Raw genomic sequence first — 15,767 nt, 5'->3', positions numbered from 1 at the left:
GATCTATAATAAACTAAACTGAACTAAAGCTGTGCTGTAAACAACCGAGCGATGCGTCTGACAGGACCGCGCTTCCCGCTCACGTCACGTTTGTTTTGGCCACCAGGTGGGGCTGCACAGCGTGTCGTAGAAAGAAATCCATGCTGAACTTCCACCGCTAAAAAAAAAGTTCACACACTCTTTTCATAAACAGATGTAGTCCAGACAGGAAGGCCCAGCCACACTCCTCCCAGTCCTACAGTTCCTCCTCTGCCTGCAGCGCCCCACCTCAAACAACTTTCTTGCTTTCAACTTTCATGATAAACACTCTCGGTATTTCACACAAGTTCAGACATCTCAAGTTTCAAAAATTAAAACACCAATCTTTTTCCCTAAGCTAATTCAGACAGTTGCTGTGTAACAAGATACTTCTGCTAAGTCTCACACAGCCGATATTTAACTAAATATGATATAGTATTTATATGAACTTCATATCCAAATAATTGCTTCACTTAAAACAAGATATTAATATAATGATTTTCAAGACAAAACAAATACTGAAATATGCTGAAGCTACGGAGCTAATTTCCTGCCAAAACCTGACAAACAAACCGAACATGTGGTTTGCAAATACAAAAGCGCCATTAACAAACTAATGCATTTTGTTTTGTAGTTGTAAAACATACCAATCAACCAAAAACACAACATATTTCTAATACATCTTGATTTAGAAACAAATACGGCATGTTTTACAAGTACAAAGAAATATACCCTACAAAGACAACAAGACACATCTTGTATCTTTCCACGGTGATTGTGCTGAAGATGTTCTCACATCCGACCTGAATAATTCACCGTCCACAGCTGTCAGCTGAGTCAATTTAAACATGCCTTATTCTGCTGCTCCAAACTTGCCAAAAATCGATTAAAGCTGCTTTTAAATTCCCATATTTAACACGTTTCTATTTGCAGTCTTGATCTCCAAACATTTCCTCTTCTAAGCTTCTCTCTGGAGCTGTACCAAGAACAGGCTGTTTCCTTCACAGTATTCATTGAGCACTTACATCTGCTGTATAAACAAAAAAGGAACCTGTCTTTTTCTGGCTGGTGTACCTGAGCAACAGCACAACAAATCTCTCTGCTCCTGGCAACATGACATCTCTCCGTTATTTCTGATGGAGCTGCCACCTTTTCTAATCAGGCACAAGCCACTTCTTTCACCCGCAGCATATTATTGCATCAAACTTCTTGGGCTAAAACAAATGCGTCTTTCTGTGTTACACATTGGTACTCTCTGTTTTCCAGAGATTCACTCCAACGTGCTCCACCTGCAGATGGCTGCCTGGACATGATGCCACCAGCACAACTTCTGAGGAAAAACCTCAGAGCAGAGACAAGGCCCGCAGAGAGGCAGACAGAGAATAAAGTAACAGCTGAGACTCAGGCTGTGCTGAACATCACCAAACCTCCAGCTGCTCATACAAGCCAATTAAACACTTCTACTTGAAAAAGATGGTGATTATTTTTAGGGTCTTATGGGTAAAGAGAGGAAGTATATCCAGATGGATGATTCTTTGGGGGTTTTCATGTCTTTATGTAGCTATCAGTGTAATTATTAAAGATCTATATGCACAATCTCGAGTCCTTTTTTGTATTTCATGGCCCCCATCAGCTACATTTCCACATCATTCTTTGAAAACGGCGGCACATTTCCTTAGGCTGAGGCAGTATATCGGTGAAAAAAGAGAGTTATAAATACATGTACTGGTTCTGGAGAATAGCTGATCGCATTACCTCCATTCAGCCTTGTTGTGAAGGAAAGAGTTGCACTGACGAGGAAGTTGACTGTCGTGAGACATGGACTCCAAAGTCGAGAGAATCTGCTTGAACATGGGCCTTTCCTGAATGAACATAAAACACATCAACTCTGTATGTGATTCAAATGAAGACGTACATAATCTGTAGATTTACTTGCTGATGTCACTCACTTTTGGGTCCGTTGCCCAACACTTTCTCATGAGCTCAGCAAAGCTGGCAGGACAGCCACTCGGGATGGTTAACCTCTGAAACACACAGTCCAGGACGGCACGAGCTTTAAAGGACAACTTCAACATTCTGGAAACGACACTTAATCATTTTTTAGAGGTCGATGAAAAGAATGATTCCACTCTTGTGTCTGATATTAAATAGAAAGATACAGCCCGGTAGCTCGGTCGGTAGAGCGGGTTGCACACCAATCAGAAGGTTGGTGGTTCAATCCCAGCTCCACATGTCTAAGTGAAAATAATTTCACAAATGATCAGATATTATGTTTGTTTGAGGGAATGCCTGGTTTGTTTGACAAGCCTTTCATGCAGTCAGGTGTCCATATGGGTGGATGAGCTCAGATCAACCACCAAACAATTCCTGTCATTGACTTTGCATGCAATCATTTCTGAAAAAATATAAACTCCAAACTGCGCTGACGAACCGTATTGACTCTGTGAAGGAAGGTTTACCGACCTGGACAATAATAATCCTCAAATTCTGAGTCGGTACTTTGTATGTACATGAAATCACAGAGTAAAGTACCTCATTCTTCTCCACGACGAGCCAGGCCACTTGTAAGCCCTCCAGGCCTTTGAAGGGTATCTCACGGGTGAGCATTTCCCAAAGCACCTACCAAGAAGTCAAGAGCCAAGGTCAGTAAACAAACTTATTATTTTCCAAATAGTCATAACAGCCAAGAATCTGTTGTTTTGCTTCACCACATGGAACGATTTCACAGAAACAATTAGAAATATATACAGTAAATACCGCTGAGCAGGTATGATCAGTGTGTTTATAGCATATGTAATCTCATACTGTATAAAAAAATACATTAAAAACATTCATATATTTCTCTTGAAAATCAAATGCAACAAATAAAATTGTCAATAAAAGATCGATTTCAGATTGAAAGACTTTCATGGTTTCTGAAGTACATTAACAAAGCTACCTTGATAATTTAGCTTCTTTTCAGTTGGTATTCAGCAGCGTCAAAAATAACATGACATCATGAAAAGGTTTCAAACATCAATGGATTTCATTGTATGTGAACCACGTTACTGAAATTCTGCTTCATGCCAGCTGCCTCTCATCACATCTGATACTATGAAAATCAGTTCACCATAAAGGTGTTTTGATGGAAACTGCACTTATTGCAATCATACATATTGTCAGTTCATATTGTAAAATTATTCATAGATCAAAGGAAACATTATTTTTTTACATCTTTTACTTTTTTGCGTCAGTAATTCTAAGAGAAAGTGATTTTGAAACAACTTTAAGGAAACTGATGAAAGATTCCATTTTCAATCTACTTCCAAATGGCTTCAAACACTTTCAAGAATAACAAAAGTAGAATAACAATAAGTTTCTAAGAGGCTGCACTTCTAAGAAGGTCAAAATTGCTGCTGTTGTCCACTTAAGCAAAGAAAAAAATAGCAGAAATGAAAATAGTTTTGTTGTTTTTAGCTTTGAGGGACTTAAGTACAATTTGTTCAAAAGTAATGTAATATAATTTGATACAGTTTTCCACAAGTTTGACTATTAGTCTGACAGAAAGCCTCTCTATCAAATCTTTACTTATGGTGGTCCAACTCAGGCTCTTAACGGCGCTGTCCATCACTCATCTGGTGTTATTTGAAGGGAAGTAATGATAATGATGTGTGATATATAATTTCCCTGGTCTGAATCTTGACCTTCTGTATGAACCATAATATCAGTAGTTCAAGGACCAAAATACACGCTTAAGGCGTTTGGTTAGTTAAATGGCCAACATGTGTATCCGGTTAGCAGCGTTTGTTCGTGTTCATTCTGAACCCATCAAGTTTTGATTTGGAGAGTAAAGAGGTTGTTTGACTGCTTGAAAATATTGGTCTTTAATTTGGAGCAGACTTCAATCAATCGGTGTTGACCTCCAACTTCATACTATCCTCAACGTCAAAGCACTTAGCTCATACATTTTTTTCACAAATTTCAGAAGAAACAAATCTTGAGTATGACTTTTTTTTTTTTATCATATTTTGGACGACATGCTATAGTATGACTTTTTTATCATATTTTAGACGACATGATATAGTATGACTCTTTTATCATATTTTAGACGACATGTTATAGTATGACTTTTTTATCATATTTTAGACGACATGATATAGTATGACTTTTTTATCATATTTTAGAGGACATGCTATAGTATGACTTTTTGATCATATTTTAGACGACATGATATAGTATGACTTTTTTATCATATTTTAGACGACATGATATAGTATGACTTTTTTATCATATTTTAGAGGACATGCTATAGTATGACTTTTTGATCATATTTTAGACGACATGCTATAGTATGACTTTTTTATCATATTATAGACGACATGTTATAGTATGACTTTTTTATCATATTATAGACGACATGTTATAGTATGACTTTTTTATCATATTTTAGACGACATGATATAGTATGACTTTTTGATCATATTTTAGACGACATGATATAGTATGACTTTTTTATCATATTATAGACGACATGCTATAGTATGACTTTTTGATCATATTTTAGACGACATGCTATAGTATGACTTTTTTATCATATTTTAGACGACATGCTATAGTATGACTTTTTTATCATATTTTAGACGACATGCTATAGTATGACTTTTTTATCATATTTTAGACGACATGATATAGTATGACTTTTTTATCATATTTTAGACGACATGTTATAGTATGACTTTTTTATCATATTTTAGACGACATGCTATAGTATGACTTTTTTTTATCATATTTTAGACGACATGCTATAGTATGACTTTTTTTTATCATATTTTAGACGACATGCTATAGTATGACTTTTTTATCATATTTTAGACGACATGTTATAGTGTGACTTTTTTATCATATTTTGGACGACATGCTATAGTATGACTTTTTTATCATATTTTAGACGACATGCTATAGTATGACTTTTTTATCATATTTTAGACGACATGCTATAGTATGACTTTTTTATCATATTTTAGACGACATGCTATAGTATGACTTTTTTATCATATTTTAGACGACATGTTATAGTGTGACTTTTTTATCATATTTTAGACGACATGCTATAGTATGACTTTTTTATCATATTTTAGACGACATGCTATAGTATGACTTTTTTATCATATTTTAGACGACATGCTATAGTATGACTTTTTTATCATATTTTAGACGACATGCTATAGTATGACTTTTTTATCATATTTTAGACGACATGCTATAGTATGACTTTTTTATCATATTTTAGACGACATGTTATAGTATGACTTTTTTTATCATATTTTAGACGACATGCTATAGTATGACTTTTTTATCATATTTTAGACGACATGCTATAGTATGACTTTTTTATCATATTTTAGACGACATGCTATAGTATGACTTTTTTTATCATATTTTAGACGACATGTTATAGTATGACTTTTTTATCATATTTTAGACGACATGCTATAGTATGACTTTTTTTATCATATTTTAGACGACATGCTATAGTATGACTTTTTTTATCATATTTTAGACGACATGCTATAGTATGACTTTTTTATCATATTTTAGACGACATGCTATAGTATGACTTTTTTATCATATTTTAGACGACATGCTATAGTATGACTTTTTTATCATATTTTAGACGACATGCTATAGTATGACTTTTTTATCATATTTTAGACGACATGCTATAGTATGACTTTTTTTATCATATTTTAGACGACATGCTATAGTATGACTTTTTTATCATATTTTAGACGACATGCTATAGTATGACTTTTTTATCATATTTTAGACGACATGCTATAGTATGACTTTTTTATCATATTTTAGACGACATGCTATAGTATGACTTTTTTATCATATTTTAGACGACATGCTATAGTATGACTTTTTTATCATATTTTAGACGACATGCTATAGTATGACTTTTTTATCATATTTTAGACGACATGCTATAGTATGACTTTTTTATCATATTTTAGACGACATGCTATATTATGACTTTTTTTCATATTTTAGACGACATGCTATAGTATGACTTTTTTATCATATTTTAGACGACATGCTATAGTATGACTTTTTTTTATCATATTTTAGACGACATGCTATAGTATGACTTTTTTATCATATTTTAGACGACATGCTATAGTATGACTTTTTGGTCATATTTTAGACGACATGCTATAGTATGACTTTTTTATCATATTTTAGACGACATGCTATAGTATGACTTTTTTATCATATTTTAGACGACATGCTATAGTATGACTTTTTTATCATATTTTAGACGACATGCTATAGTATGACTTTTTTTATCATATTTTAGACGACATGCTATAGTATGACTTTTTTTTCATATTTTAGACGACATGCTATAGTATGACTTTTTTTATCATATTTTAGACGACATGCTATAGTATGACTTTTTTATCATATTTTAGACGACATGCTATAGTATGACTTTTTTTTATCATATTTTAGACGACATGCTATAGTATGACTTTTTTTTCATATTTTAGACGACATGCTATAGTATGACTTTTTTATCATATTTTAGACGACATGCTATAGTATGACTTTTTTATCATATTTTAGACGACATGCTATAGTATGACTTTTTTTTCATATTTTAGACGACATGCTATAGTATGACTTTTTTTCATATTTTAGACGACATGCTATAGTATGACTTTTTTTATCATATTTTAGACGACATGCTATAGTATGACTTTTTTTATCATATTTTAGACGACATGCTATAGTATGACTTTTTTTTATCATATTTTAGACGACATGCTATAGTATGACTTTTTTATCATATTTTAGACGACATGCTATAGTATGACTTTTTGGTCATATTTTGGACGACATGCTATAGTATGACTTTTTTATCATATTTTAGACGACATGCTATAGTATGACTTTTTTTTCATATTTTAGACGACATGCTATAGTATGACTTTTTTATCATATTTTAGACGACATGCTATAGTATGACTTTTTTTCTCATATTTTAGACGACATGCTATAGTATGACTTTTTTTTCATATTTTAGACGACATGCTATAGTATGACTTTTTTATCATATTTTAGACGACATGCTATAGTATGACTTTTTTTTCATATTTTAGACGACATGCTATAGTATGACTTTTTTTCATATTTTAGACGACATGCTATAGTATGACTTTTTTATCATATTTTGGACGACATGCTATAGTATGACTTTTTTATCATATTTTAGACGACATGCTATAGTATGACTTTTTTATCATATTTTAGACGACATGCTATAGTATGACTTTTTTGGTCATATTTTAGACGACATGCTATAGTATGACTTTTTTATCATATTTTAGACGACATGCTATAGTATGACTTTTTTATCATATTTTAGACGACATGCTATAGTATGACTTTTTTATCATATTTTAGACGACATGCTATAGTATGACTTTTTTTTATCATATTTTAGACGACATGCTATAGTATGACTTTTTTTTTATCATATTTTGGACGACATGCTATAGTATGACTTTTTTTCATATTTCAGTCGACATGCTATAGTATGACTTTTTGATCATATTTTAGACGACATGCTATAGTATGACTTTTTTTCATATTTTAGACGACATGCTATAGTATGACTTTTTTTCATCATATTTTAGACGACATGCTATAGTATGACTTTTTTTCATATTTTAGACGACATGCTATAGTATGACTTTTTTTCATATTTTAGACGACATGCTATAGTATGACTTTTTTTTACTCATATTTTAGACGACATGCTATAGTATGACTTTTTTATCATATTTTAGACGACATGCTATAGTATGACTTTTTGGTCATATTTTAGACGACATGCTATAGTATGACTTTTTGGTCATATTTTAGACGACATGCTATAGTATGACTTTTTGGTCATATTTTAGACGACATGCTATAGTATGACTTTTTTATCATATTTTAGACGACATGCTATAGTATGACTTTTTTTCATATTTTTTACGACATGCTATAGTATGACTTTTTTTCATATTTTAGACGACATGCTATAGTATGACTTTTTTTCATATTTTAGACGACATGCTATAGTATGACTTTTTGGTCATATTTTAGACGACATGCTATAGTATGACTTTTTTTCATATTTTAGACGACATGCTATAGTATGACTTTTTTTATCATATTTTAGACGACATGCTATAGTATGACTTTTTGGTCATATTTTAGACGACATGCTATAGTATGACTTTTTTTTATCATATTTTAGGCGACATGCTATAGTATGACTTTTTTATCATATTTTAGGCGACATGCTATAGTATGACTTTTTTTATCATATTTTAGACGACATGCTATAGTATGACTTTTTTTTCATATTTTAGACGACATGCTATAGTATGACTTTTTTTTTTCATATTTTAGGCGACATGCTATAGTATGACTTTTTTATCATATTTTAGGCGACATGCTATAGTATGACTTTTTGATCATATTTTAGGCGACATGCTATAGTATGACTTTTTTTTATCATATTTTAGACGACATGCTATAGTATGACTTTTTTTTATCATATTTTAGACGACATGCTATAGTATGACTTTTTTTCATATTTTAGACGACATGCTATAGTATGACTTTTTTATCATATTTTAGACGACATGCTATAGTATGACTTTTTTATCATATTTTAGACGACATGCTATAGTATGACTTTTTTTATCATATTTTAGACGACATGCTATAGTATGACTTTTTTTCATATTTTAGACGACATGCTATAGTATGACTTTTTTTTCATATTTTAGACGACATGCTATAGTATGACTTTTTTATCATATTTTAGACGACATGCTATAGTATGACTTTTTTTATCATATTTTAGACGACATGCTATAGTATGACTTTTTTTATCATATTTTAGACGACATGCTATAGTATGACTTTTTTTCATATTTTAGACGACATGCTATAGTATGACTTTTTTTATCATATTTTAGACGACATGCTATAGTATGACTTTTTTTTATCATATTTTAGACGACATGCTATAGTATGACTTTTTTATCATATTTTAGACGACATGCTATAGTATGACTTTTTTATCATATTTTAGACGACATGCTATAGTATGACTTTTTTTCATATTTTAGACGACATGCTATAGTATGACTTTTTTATCATATTTTAGACGACATGCTATAGTATGACTTTTTTTCATATTTTGGACGACATGCTATAGTATGACTTTTTTATCATATTTTAGACGACATGCTATAGTATGACTTTTTTATCATATTTTAGACGACATGCTATAGTATGACTTTTTTTTTCATATTTTAGACGACATGCTATAGTATGACTTTTTTTCATATTTTAGACGACATGCTATAGTATGACTTTTTTATCATATTTTAGACGACATGCTATAGTATGACTTTTTTTTATCATATTTTAGACGACATGCTATAGTATGACTTTTTTTCATATTTTAGACGACATGCTATAGTATGACTTTTTTTTCATATTTTAGACGACATGCTATAGTATGACTTTTTTATCATATTTTAGACGACATGCTATAGTATGACTTTTTTATCATATTTTAGACGACATGCTATAGTATGACTTTTTTTTTATCATATTTTAGACGACATGCTATAGTATGACTTTTTTTTCATATTTTAGACGACATGCTATAGTATGACTTTTTTTTCATATTTTAGACGACATGCTATAGTATGACTTTTTTTCATATTTTAGACGACATGCTATAGTATGACTTTTTTATCATATTTTTAGACGACATGCTATAGTATGACTTTTTTTCATATTTTAGACGACATGCTATAGTATGACTTTTTTTCATATTTTAGACGACATGCTATAGTATGACTTTTTTATCATATTTTAGACGACATGCTATAGTATGACTTTTTTATCATATTTTAGACGACATGCTATAGTATGACTTTTTTTCATATTTTAGACGACATGCTATAGTATGACTTTTTTTTCATATTTTAGACGACATGCTATAGTATGACTTTTTTATCATATTTTAGACGACATGCTATAGTATGACTTTTTTATCATATTTTAGACGACATGCTATAGTATGACTTTTTTATCATATTTTAGACGACATGCTATAGTATGACTTTTTTATCATATTTTAGACGACATGCTATAGTATGACTTTTTTGTCATATTTTGGACGACATGCTATAGTATGACTTTTTTATCATATTTTAGACGACATGCTATAGTATGACTTTTTTATCATATTTTAGACGACATGCTATAGTATGACTTTTTTATCATATTTTAGACGACATGCTATAGTATGACTTTTTTTATCACATTTTTGGACGACATGCTATAGTATGACTTTTTTATCATATTTTAGACGACATGCTATAGTATGACTTTTTTTTCATATTTTAGACGACATGCTATAGTATGACTTTTTTATCATATTTTGGACGACATGCTATAGTATGACTTTTTTTATCATATTTTGGACGACATGCTATAGTATGACTTTTTTTATCATATTTTAGACGACATGCTATAGTATGACTTTTTTATCATATTTTAGACGACATGCTATAGTATGACTTTTTTATCATATTTTGGACGACATGCTATAGTATGACTTTTTTTTATCATATTTTGGACGACATGCTATAGTATGACTTTTTTTTCATATTTTAGACGACATGCTATAGTATGACTTTTTTTCATATTTTAGACGACATGCTATAGTATGACTTTTTTATCATATTTTAGACGACATGCTATAGTATGACTTTTTTTATCATATTTTAGACGACATGCTATAGTATGACTTTTTTATCATATTTTAGACGACATGCTATAGTATGACTTTTTTTTATATATTTTAGACGACATGCTATAGTATGACTTTTTTTCATATTTTGGACGACATGCTATAGTATGACTTTTTTTTATCATATTTTAGACGACATGCTATAGTATGACTTTTTTTTTATCATATTTTGGACGACATGCTATAGTATGACTTTTTTTTTATCATATTTTAGACGACATGCTATAGTATGACTTTTTTTTCATATTTTAGACGACATGCTATAGTATGACTTTTTTTATCATATTTTAGACGACATGCTATAGTATGACTTTTTTATCATATTTTAGACGACATGCTATAGTATGACTTTTTTATCATATTTTAGACGACATGCTATAGTATGACTTTTTTCATATTTTGGACGACATGCTATAGTATGACTTTTTTATCATATTTTGGACGACATGCTATAGTATGACTTTTTTTTATCATATTTTGGACGACATGCTATAGTATGACTTTTTTTTATCATATTTTGGACGACATGCTATAGTATGACTTTTTTTTATCATATTTTAGACGACATGCTATAGTATGACTTTTTTTTATCATATTTTGGACGACATGCTATAGTATGACTTTTTTTTATCATATTTTGGACGACATGCTATAGTATGACTTTTTTTCATATTTTGGACGACATGCTATAGTATGACTTTTTTTATCATATTTTAGACGACATGCTATAGTATGACTTTTTTTTATCATATTTTGGACGACATGCTATAGTATGACTTTTTTTTTATCATATTTTAGACGACATGCTATAGTATGACTTTTTTATCATATTTTGGACGACATGCTATAGTATGACTTTTTTATCATATTTTGGACGACATGTTATAGTATGACTTTTTTATCATATTTTGGACGACATGTTATAGTATGACTTTTTTATCATATTTTAGACGACATGCTATAGTATGACTTTTTTATCATATTTTGGACGACATGCTATAGTATGACTTTTTTTTTATCATATTTTGGACGACATGCTATAGTATGACTTTTTTTTATCATATTTTGGACGACATGCTATAGTATGACTTTTTTATCATATTTTGGACGACATGCTATAGTATGACTTTTTTTCATATTTTAGACGACATGCTATAGTATGACTTTTTTATCATATTTTGGACGACATGCTATAGTATGACTTTTTTTCATATTTTAGACGACATGCTATAGTATGACTTTTTTATCATATTTTAGACGACATGCTATAGTATGACTTTTTTATCATATTTTAGACGACATGCTATAGTATGACTTTTTTATCATATTTTAGACGACATGTTATAGTATGACTTTTTTATCATATTTTAGACGACATGCTATAGTATGACTTTTTTTTTATCATATTTTGGACGACATGTTATAGTATGACTTTTTTTCATATTTTAGACGACATGTTATAGTATGACTTTTTTTTTTCATATTTTAGACGACATGCTATAGTATGACTTTTTTTTATCATATTTTAGACGACATGTTATAGTATGACTTTTTTATCATATTTTAGACGACATGCTATAGTATGACTTTTTTATCATATTTTAGACGACATGTTATAGTATGACTTTTTTTTATCATATTTTAGACGACATGCTATAGTATGACTTTTTTATCATATTTTAGACGACATGCTATAGTATGACTTTTTTTTATCATATTTTAGACGACATGCTATAGTATGACTTTTTTTTTATCATATTTTAGACGACATGCTATAGTATGACTTTTTTATCATATTTTGGACGACATGCTATAGTATGACTTTTTTTATCATATTTTAGACGACATGTTATAGTATGACTTTTTTTTATCATATTTTAGACGACATGTTATAGTATGACTTTTTTTTATCATATTTTAGACGACATGTTATAGTATGACTTTTTTTTTTATCATATTTTAGACGACATGTTATAGTATGACTTTTTTTTATCATATTTTAGACGACATGTTATAGTATGACTTTTTTATCATATTTTAGACGACATGTTATAGTATGACTTTTTTATCATATTTTAGACGACATGTTATAGTATGACTTTTTTATCATATTTTAGACGACATGCTATAGTATGACTTTTTTTTATCATATTTTAGACGACATGTTATAGTATGACTTTTTTTTATCATATTTTAGACGACATGCTATAGTATGACTTTTTTATCATATTTTAGACGACATGCTATAGTATGACTTTTTTATCATATTTTAGACGACATGCTATAGTATGACTTTTTTTATCATATTTTAGACGACATGTTATAGTATGACTTTTTTATCATATTTTAGACGACATGCTATAGTATGACTTTTTTATCATATTTTAGACGACATGTTATAGTATGACTTTTTATCATATTTTAGACGACATGTTATAGTATGACTTTTTTATCATATTTTAGACGACATGCTATAGTGCAGGGGTGTCAAACTCATTTTAGTTAAGGGGCCACATACTGCCCACTTTGATCTCAAGTGGGCCTGACCAGTAAAATCTTAGCATAATAACGCATACGTAACAACAATATTTCTCCATGTTTAAATCATTGGTGAAGGTTTTTGGATGATAAACCCTATTTTAAGGTCTTTCTACAATAAACTAGAAACATAAAGACCAAAAACTCAGACATCAGCCCACTGTTTATCTGCCCCGGCTCTTCTCTGCAGATTCCCTCGCTTTGTGACGCGTTTGACGTCAAACGCGTCACAAAGCGAGTAGCGAGCGCGGCTGCCTGTGGCAACGAGCGCTTCTTCCTCCGGAGCAGATGTCGCATTTACGCTGTTTTTGAAGCAATTACTGGATCGATTAAAAAAAAATTACAAAACGTTTGTACTCATAAACCTTCATATTCTCATAGAAATGCAATTTATGCCTTTCTGTAATTTTCACACTTAGCAAAGTCATCCGGCGGGCCGAGCTGGACCCCCTGGCGGGCCGGATCCGGCCCGCGGGCCGTATGTTTGACACCCCTGCTATAGTGTGACTTATTTTTTTTTATCATATTTTGGACGACATGCTATAGTATAGTATGAAGAAAGGAGAGTCAGGCTGAGTCATTACCGGAAGTGGAAAGTCAGTTGATCATCTTGAAGAAGGTTAGAAGTACTACTACAGTGATCAAAATAATTCTAAATAATAAAAAGTTTGCATCAGAGTCATGAGAATATGTTTTAATTGCTTCTGTTTGCCACTCACCACACCATAGGAGAAGGTGTCACAAGTCTCAGACACAGGGAGGCTCTGGATCACCTCAGGAGCCATCCAGGGAAACGTGCCCACCAAGGACATGTGAGTTGTGTGGGTCAAAAACTTAGATGCCCCAAAATCACAGATCTGAAGTGATAAAAACAGAAATTTGACGAGTGTTGCTATAATCACATAATTTAGGCCTCGAGTCAACTGCTGTTTTAAAAAATTAAATGTAGCATACTAAGCTCTGGTTTTTGACACATCAGAGACAAAATGTCCCTGAAGAGTCTTAGAAGTATATTTCTACAACGTATGAACTAACACTAGTAAATGTAAGACACAATATGCTGTTAATAGCCACATATAGTCAGTAATTCAAGTTTGTTTAACTCAACTTTTTAAATTGCATAATAGAAAATATAAAACAAAGACAAAGTAAACAAAGAGACAGTAGAAGAAAGAACAACAAAATAGTATTAAAAATAGATAATAAGACCACTAATTAAAGACGAGTCCAAAAATAACTCCTGAGCTGCTTTTTAAATGCATCCACAGTGTCAACAAGTCCACTGGGGGAGAGGCCTTAAGTTTAGGAGCCACACCTAAACTCTAATCAGAGTTTTTAATGTGATTTAATGTGATTTAAGATCACAGTATATTCCTGATGTTTACAGCTGCCTGATCATGCAGGGCTCCAAAAGTAATCACAATAATGTGAATTTGTGGAGAAGCAGAGTAAAGTGATGAGGACATGAAACCTGTCAGAAGAACTGCTCAAAAAAAGCAGTCGAATATCATTCCAGATACTTCTTAAATCTCCTGTCTCTGAACCTCGTCCACTACAGCACCTACTGTGTGGCAAAGCACACCGCTAACACTGTCAGGGATTTCTTCTACTAAGTTAGTCACTGCCCTCTTGTGTCCATACAGGTATTTCAAACTCTGAGATTAAAATATGACTGTTTCAGTGAACAGGGTCATCATTTCACAGATCTGGTTTATTGTGCAGTAAATGATTTATCTAAAATCAAACTGGGGTATAAGTTTTATCAATAAAAACCCACCTTAAGAACTTTGTCTGCAGCTAAAACGACTGAAAGACAAAATAGGGTTTTAAAAGTCAGTAAAGGCAGGTGTTCATTTTAAATACCTAATAAATATTGATTTTGGACATGGTTGGAAATTAAATAAGTTTACCATTCCTGGACTTCAGGTCTCGGTGGATCACCTTAACAGGAGCCTCTGAGTGTAAGTAGTGCATCCCTAAAGCAAAAACAAAGAGACGTTTTTGAAAACTCTCGCAACATGAAAACTGCTGACCTTTCACATGAGAAAATAAAGCATATTCAAACTGACAATTTCCCTTGAAAACTATGAATGAGCTCAAAGAGACAGAGAACTTCTTTGAGTACTTTCTATTACAAGCTTACTAATAAACAAAATACAGACTTCTTGGCTCCTATTATTTATATTTCCAAGTAAGCGCACGCCCACGCTGCTTAAGCACACAGTAAACCACACAAAACCTAGTTAACAGGGTCAACACCGAATAATGACAGCTGCAAATTAAGGCTCAAGCCTGAAGCAAAACATTCTTTCTTACATAGCTAAGGAGGTTTATTACC

At 31.4% G+C, this 15,767-nt stretch overlaps 1 protein-coding gene across 3 annotated transcripts in view; it reads right to left on the bottom strand.

Annotated features, from left to right (window-relative positions):
* Nucleotides 1-15,767, bottom strand: part of map3k20a (mitogen-activated protein kinase kinase kinase 20a) — a 33,451-nt gene that overhangs the window by 8,725 nt on the left and 8,959 nt on the right. For all 3 annotated transcript variants that reach the window (XM_069702579.1, XM_069702582.1, XM_069702580.1), the window contains exons 5-10: nucleotides 15,340-15,405; nucleotides 15,207-15,235; nucleotides 14,149-14,286; nucleotides 2,551-2,637; nucleotides 1,968-2,042; nucleotides 1,774-1,880 (exon numbers count right to left, since the gene is read on the bottom strand). In XM_069702579.1, coding sequence (XP_069558680.1) covers nucleotides 1,774-1,880; nucleotides 1,968-2,042; nucleotides 2,551-2,637; nucleotides 14,149-14,286; nucleotides 15,207-15,235; nucleotides 15,340-15,405 — 502 coding nt within the window. The remainder of the gene's footprint in view (nucleotides 1-1,773; nucleotides 1,881-1,967; nucleotides 2,043-2,550; nucleotides 2,638-14,148; nucleotides 14,287-15,206; nucleotides 15,236-15,339; nucleotides 15,406-15,767) is intronic.

The sequence above is a fragment of the Brachyistius frenatus genome, unplaced genomic scaffold (assembly GCF_029030835.1).
Source record: "Brachyistius frenatus isolate BFR_SWC_R1_liver_20210118 unplaced genomic scaffold, ASM2903083v1 Contig_42, whole genome shotgun sequence".
In the NCBI taxonomy this organism is placed as follows: domain Eukaryota; kingdom Metazoa; phylum Chordata; class Actinopteri; family Embiotocidae; genus Brachyistius; species Brachyistius frenatus.
Note: the sequence above shows the minus strand (reverse complement) of the source record. Positions and strands in the feature narration are given on the sequence as shown.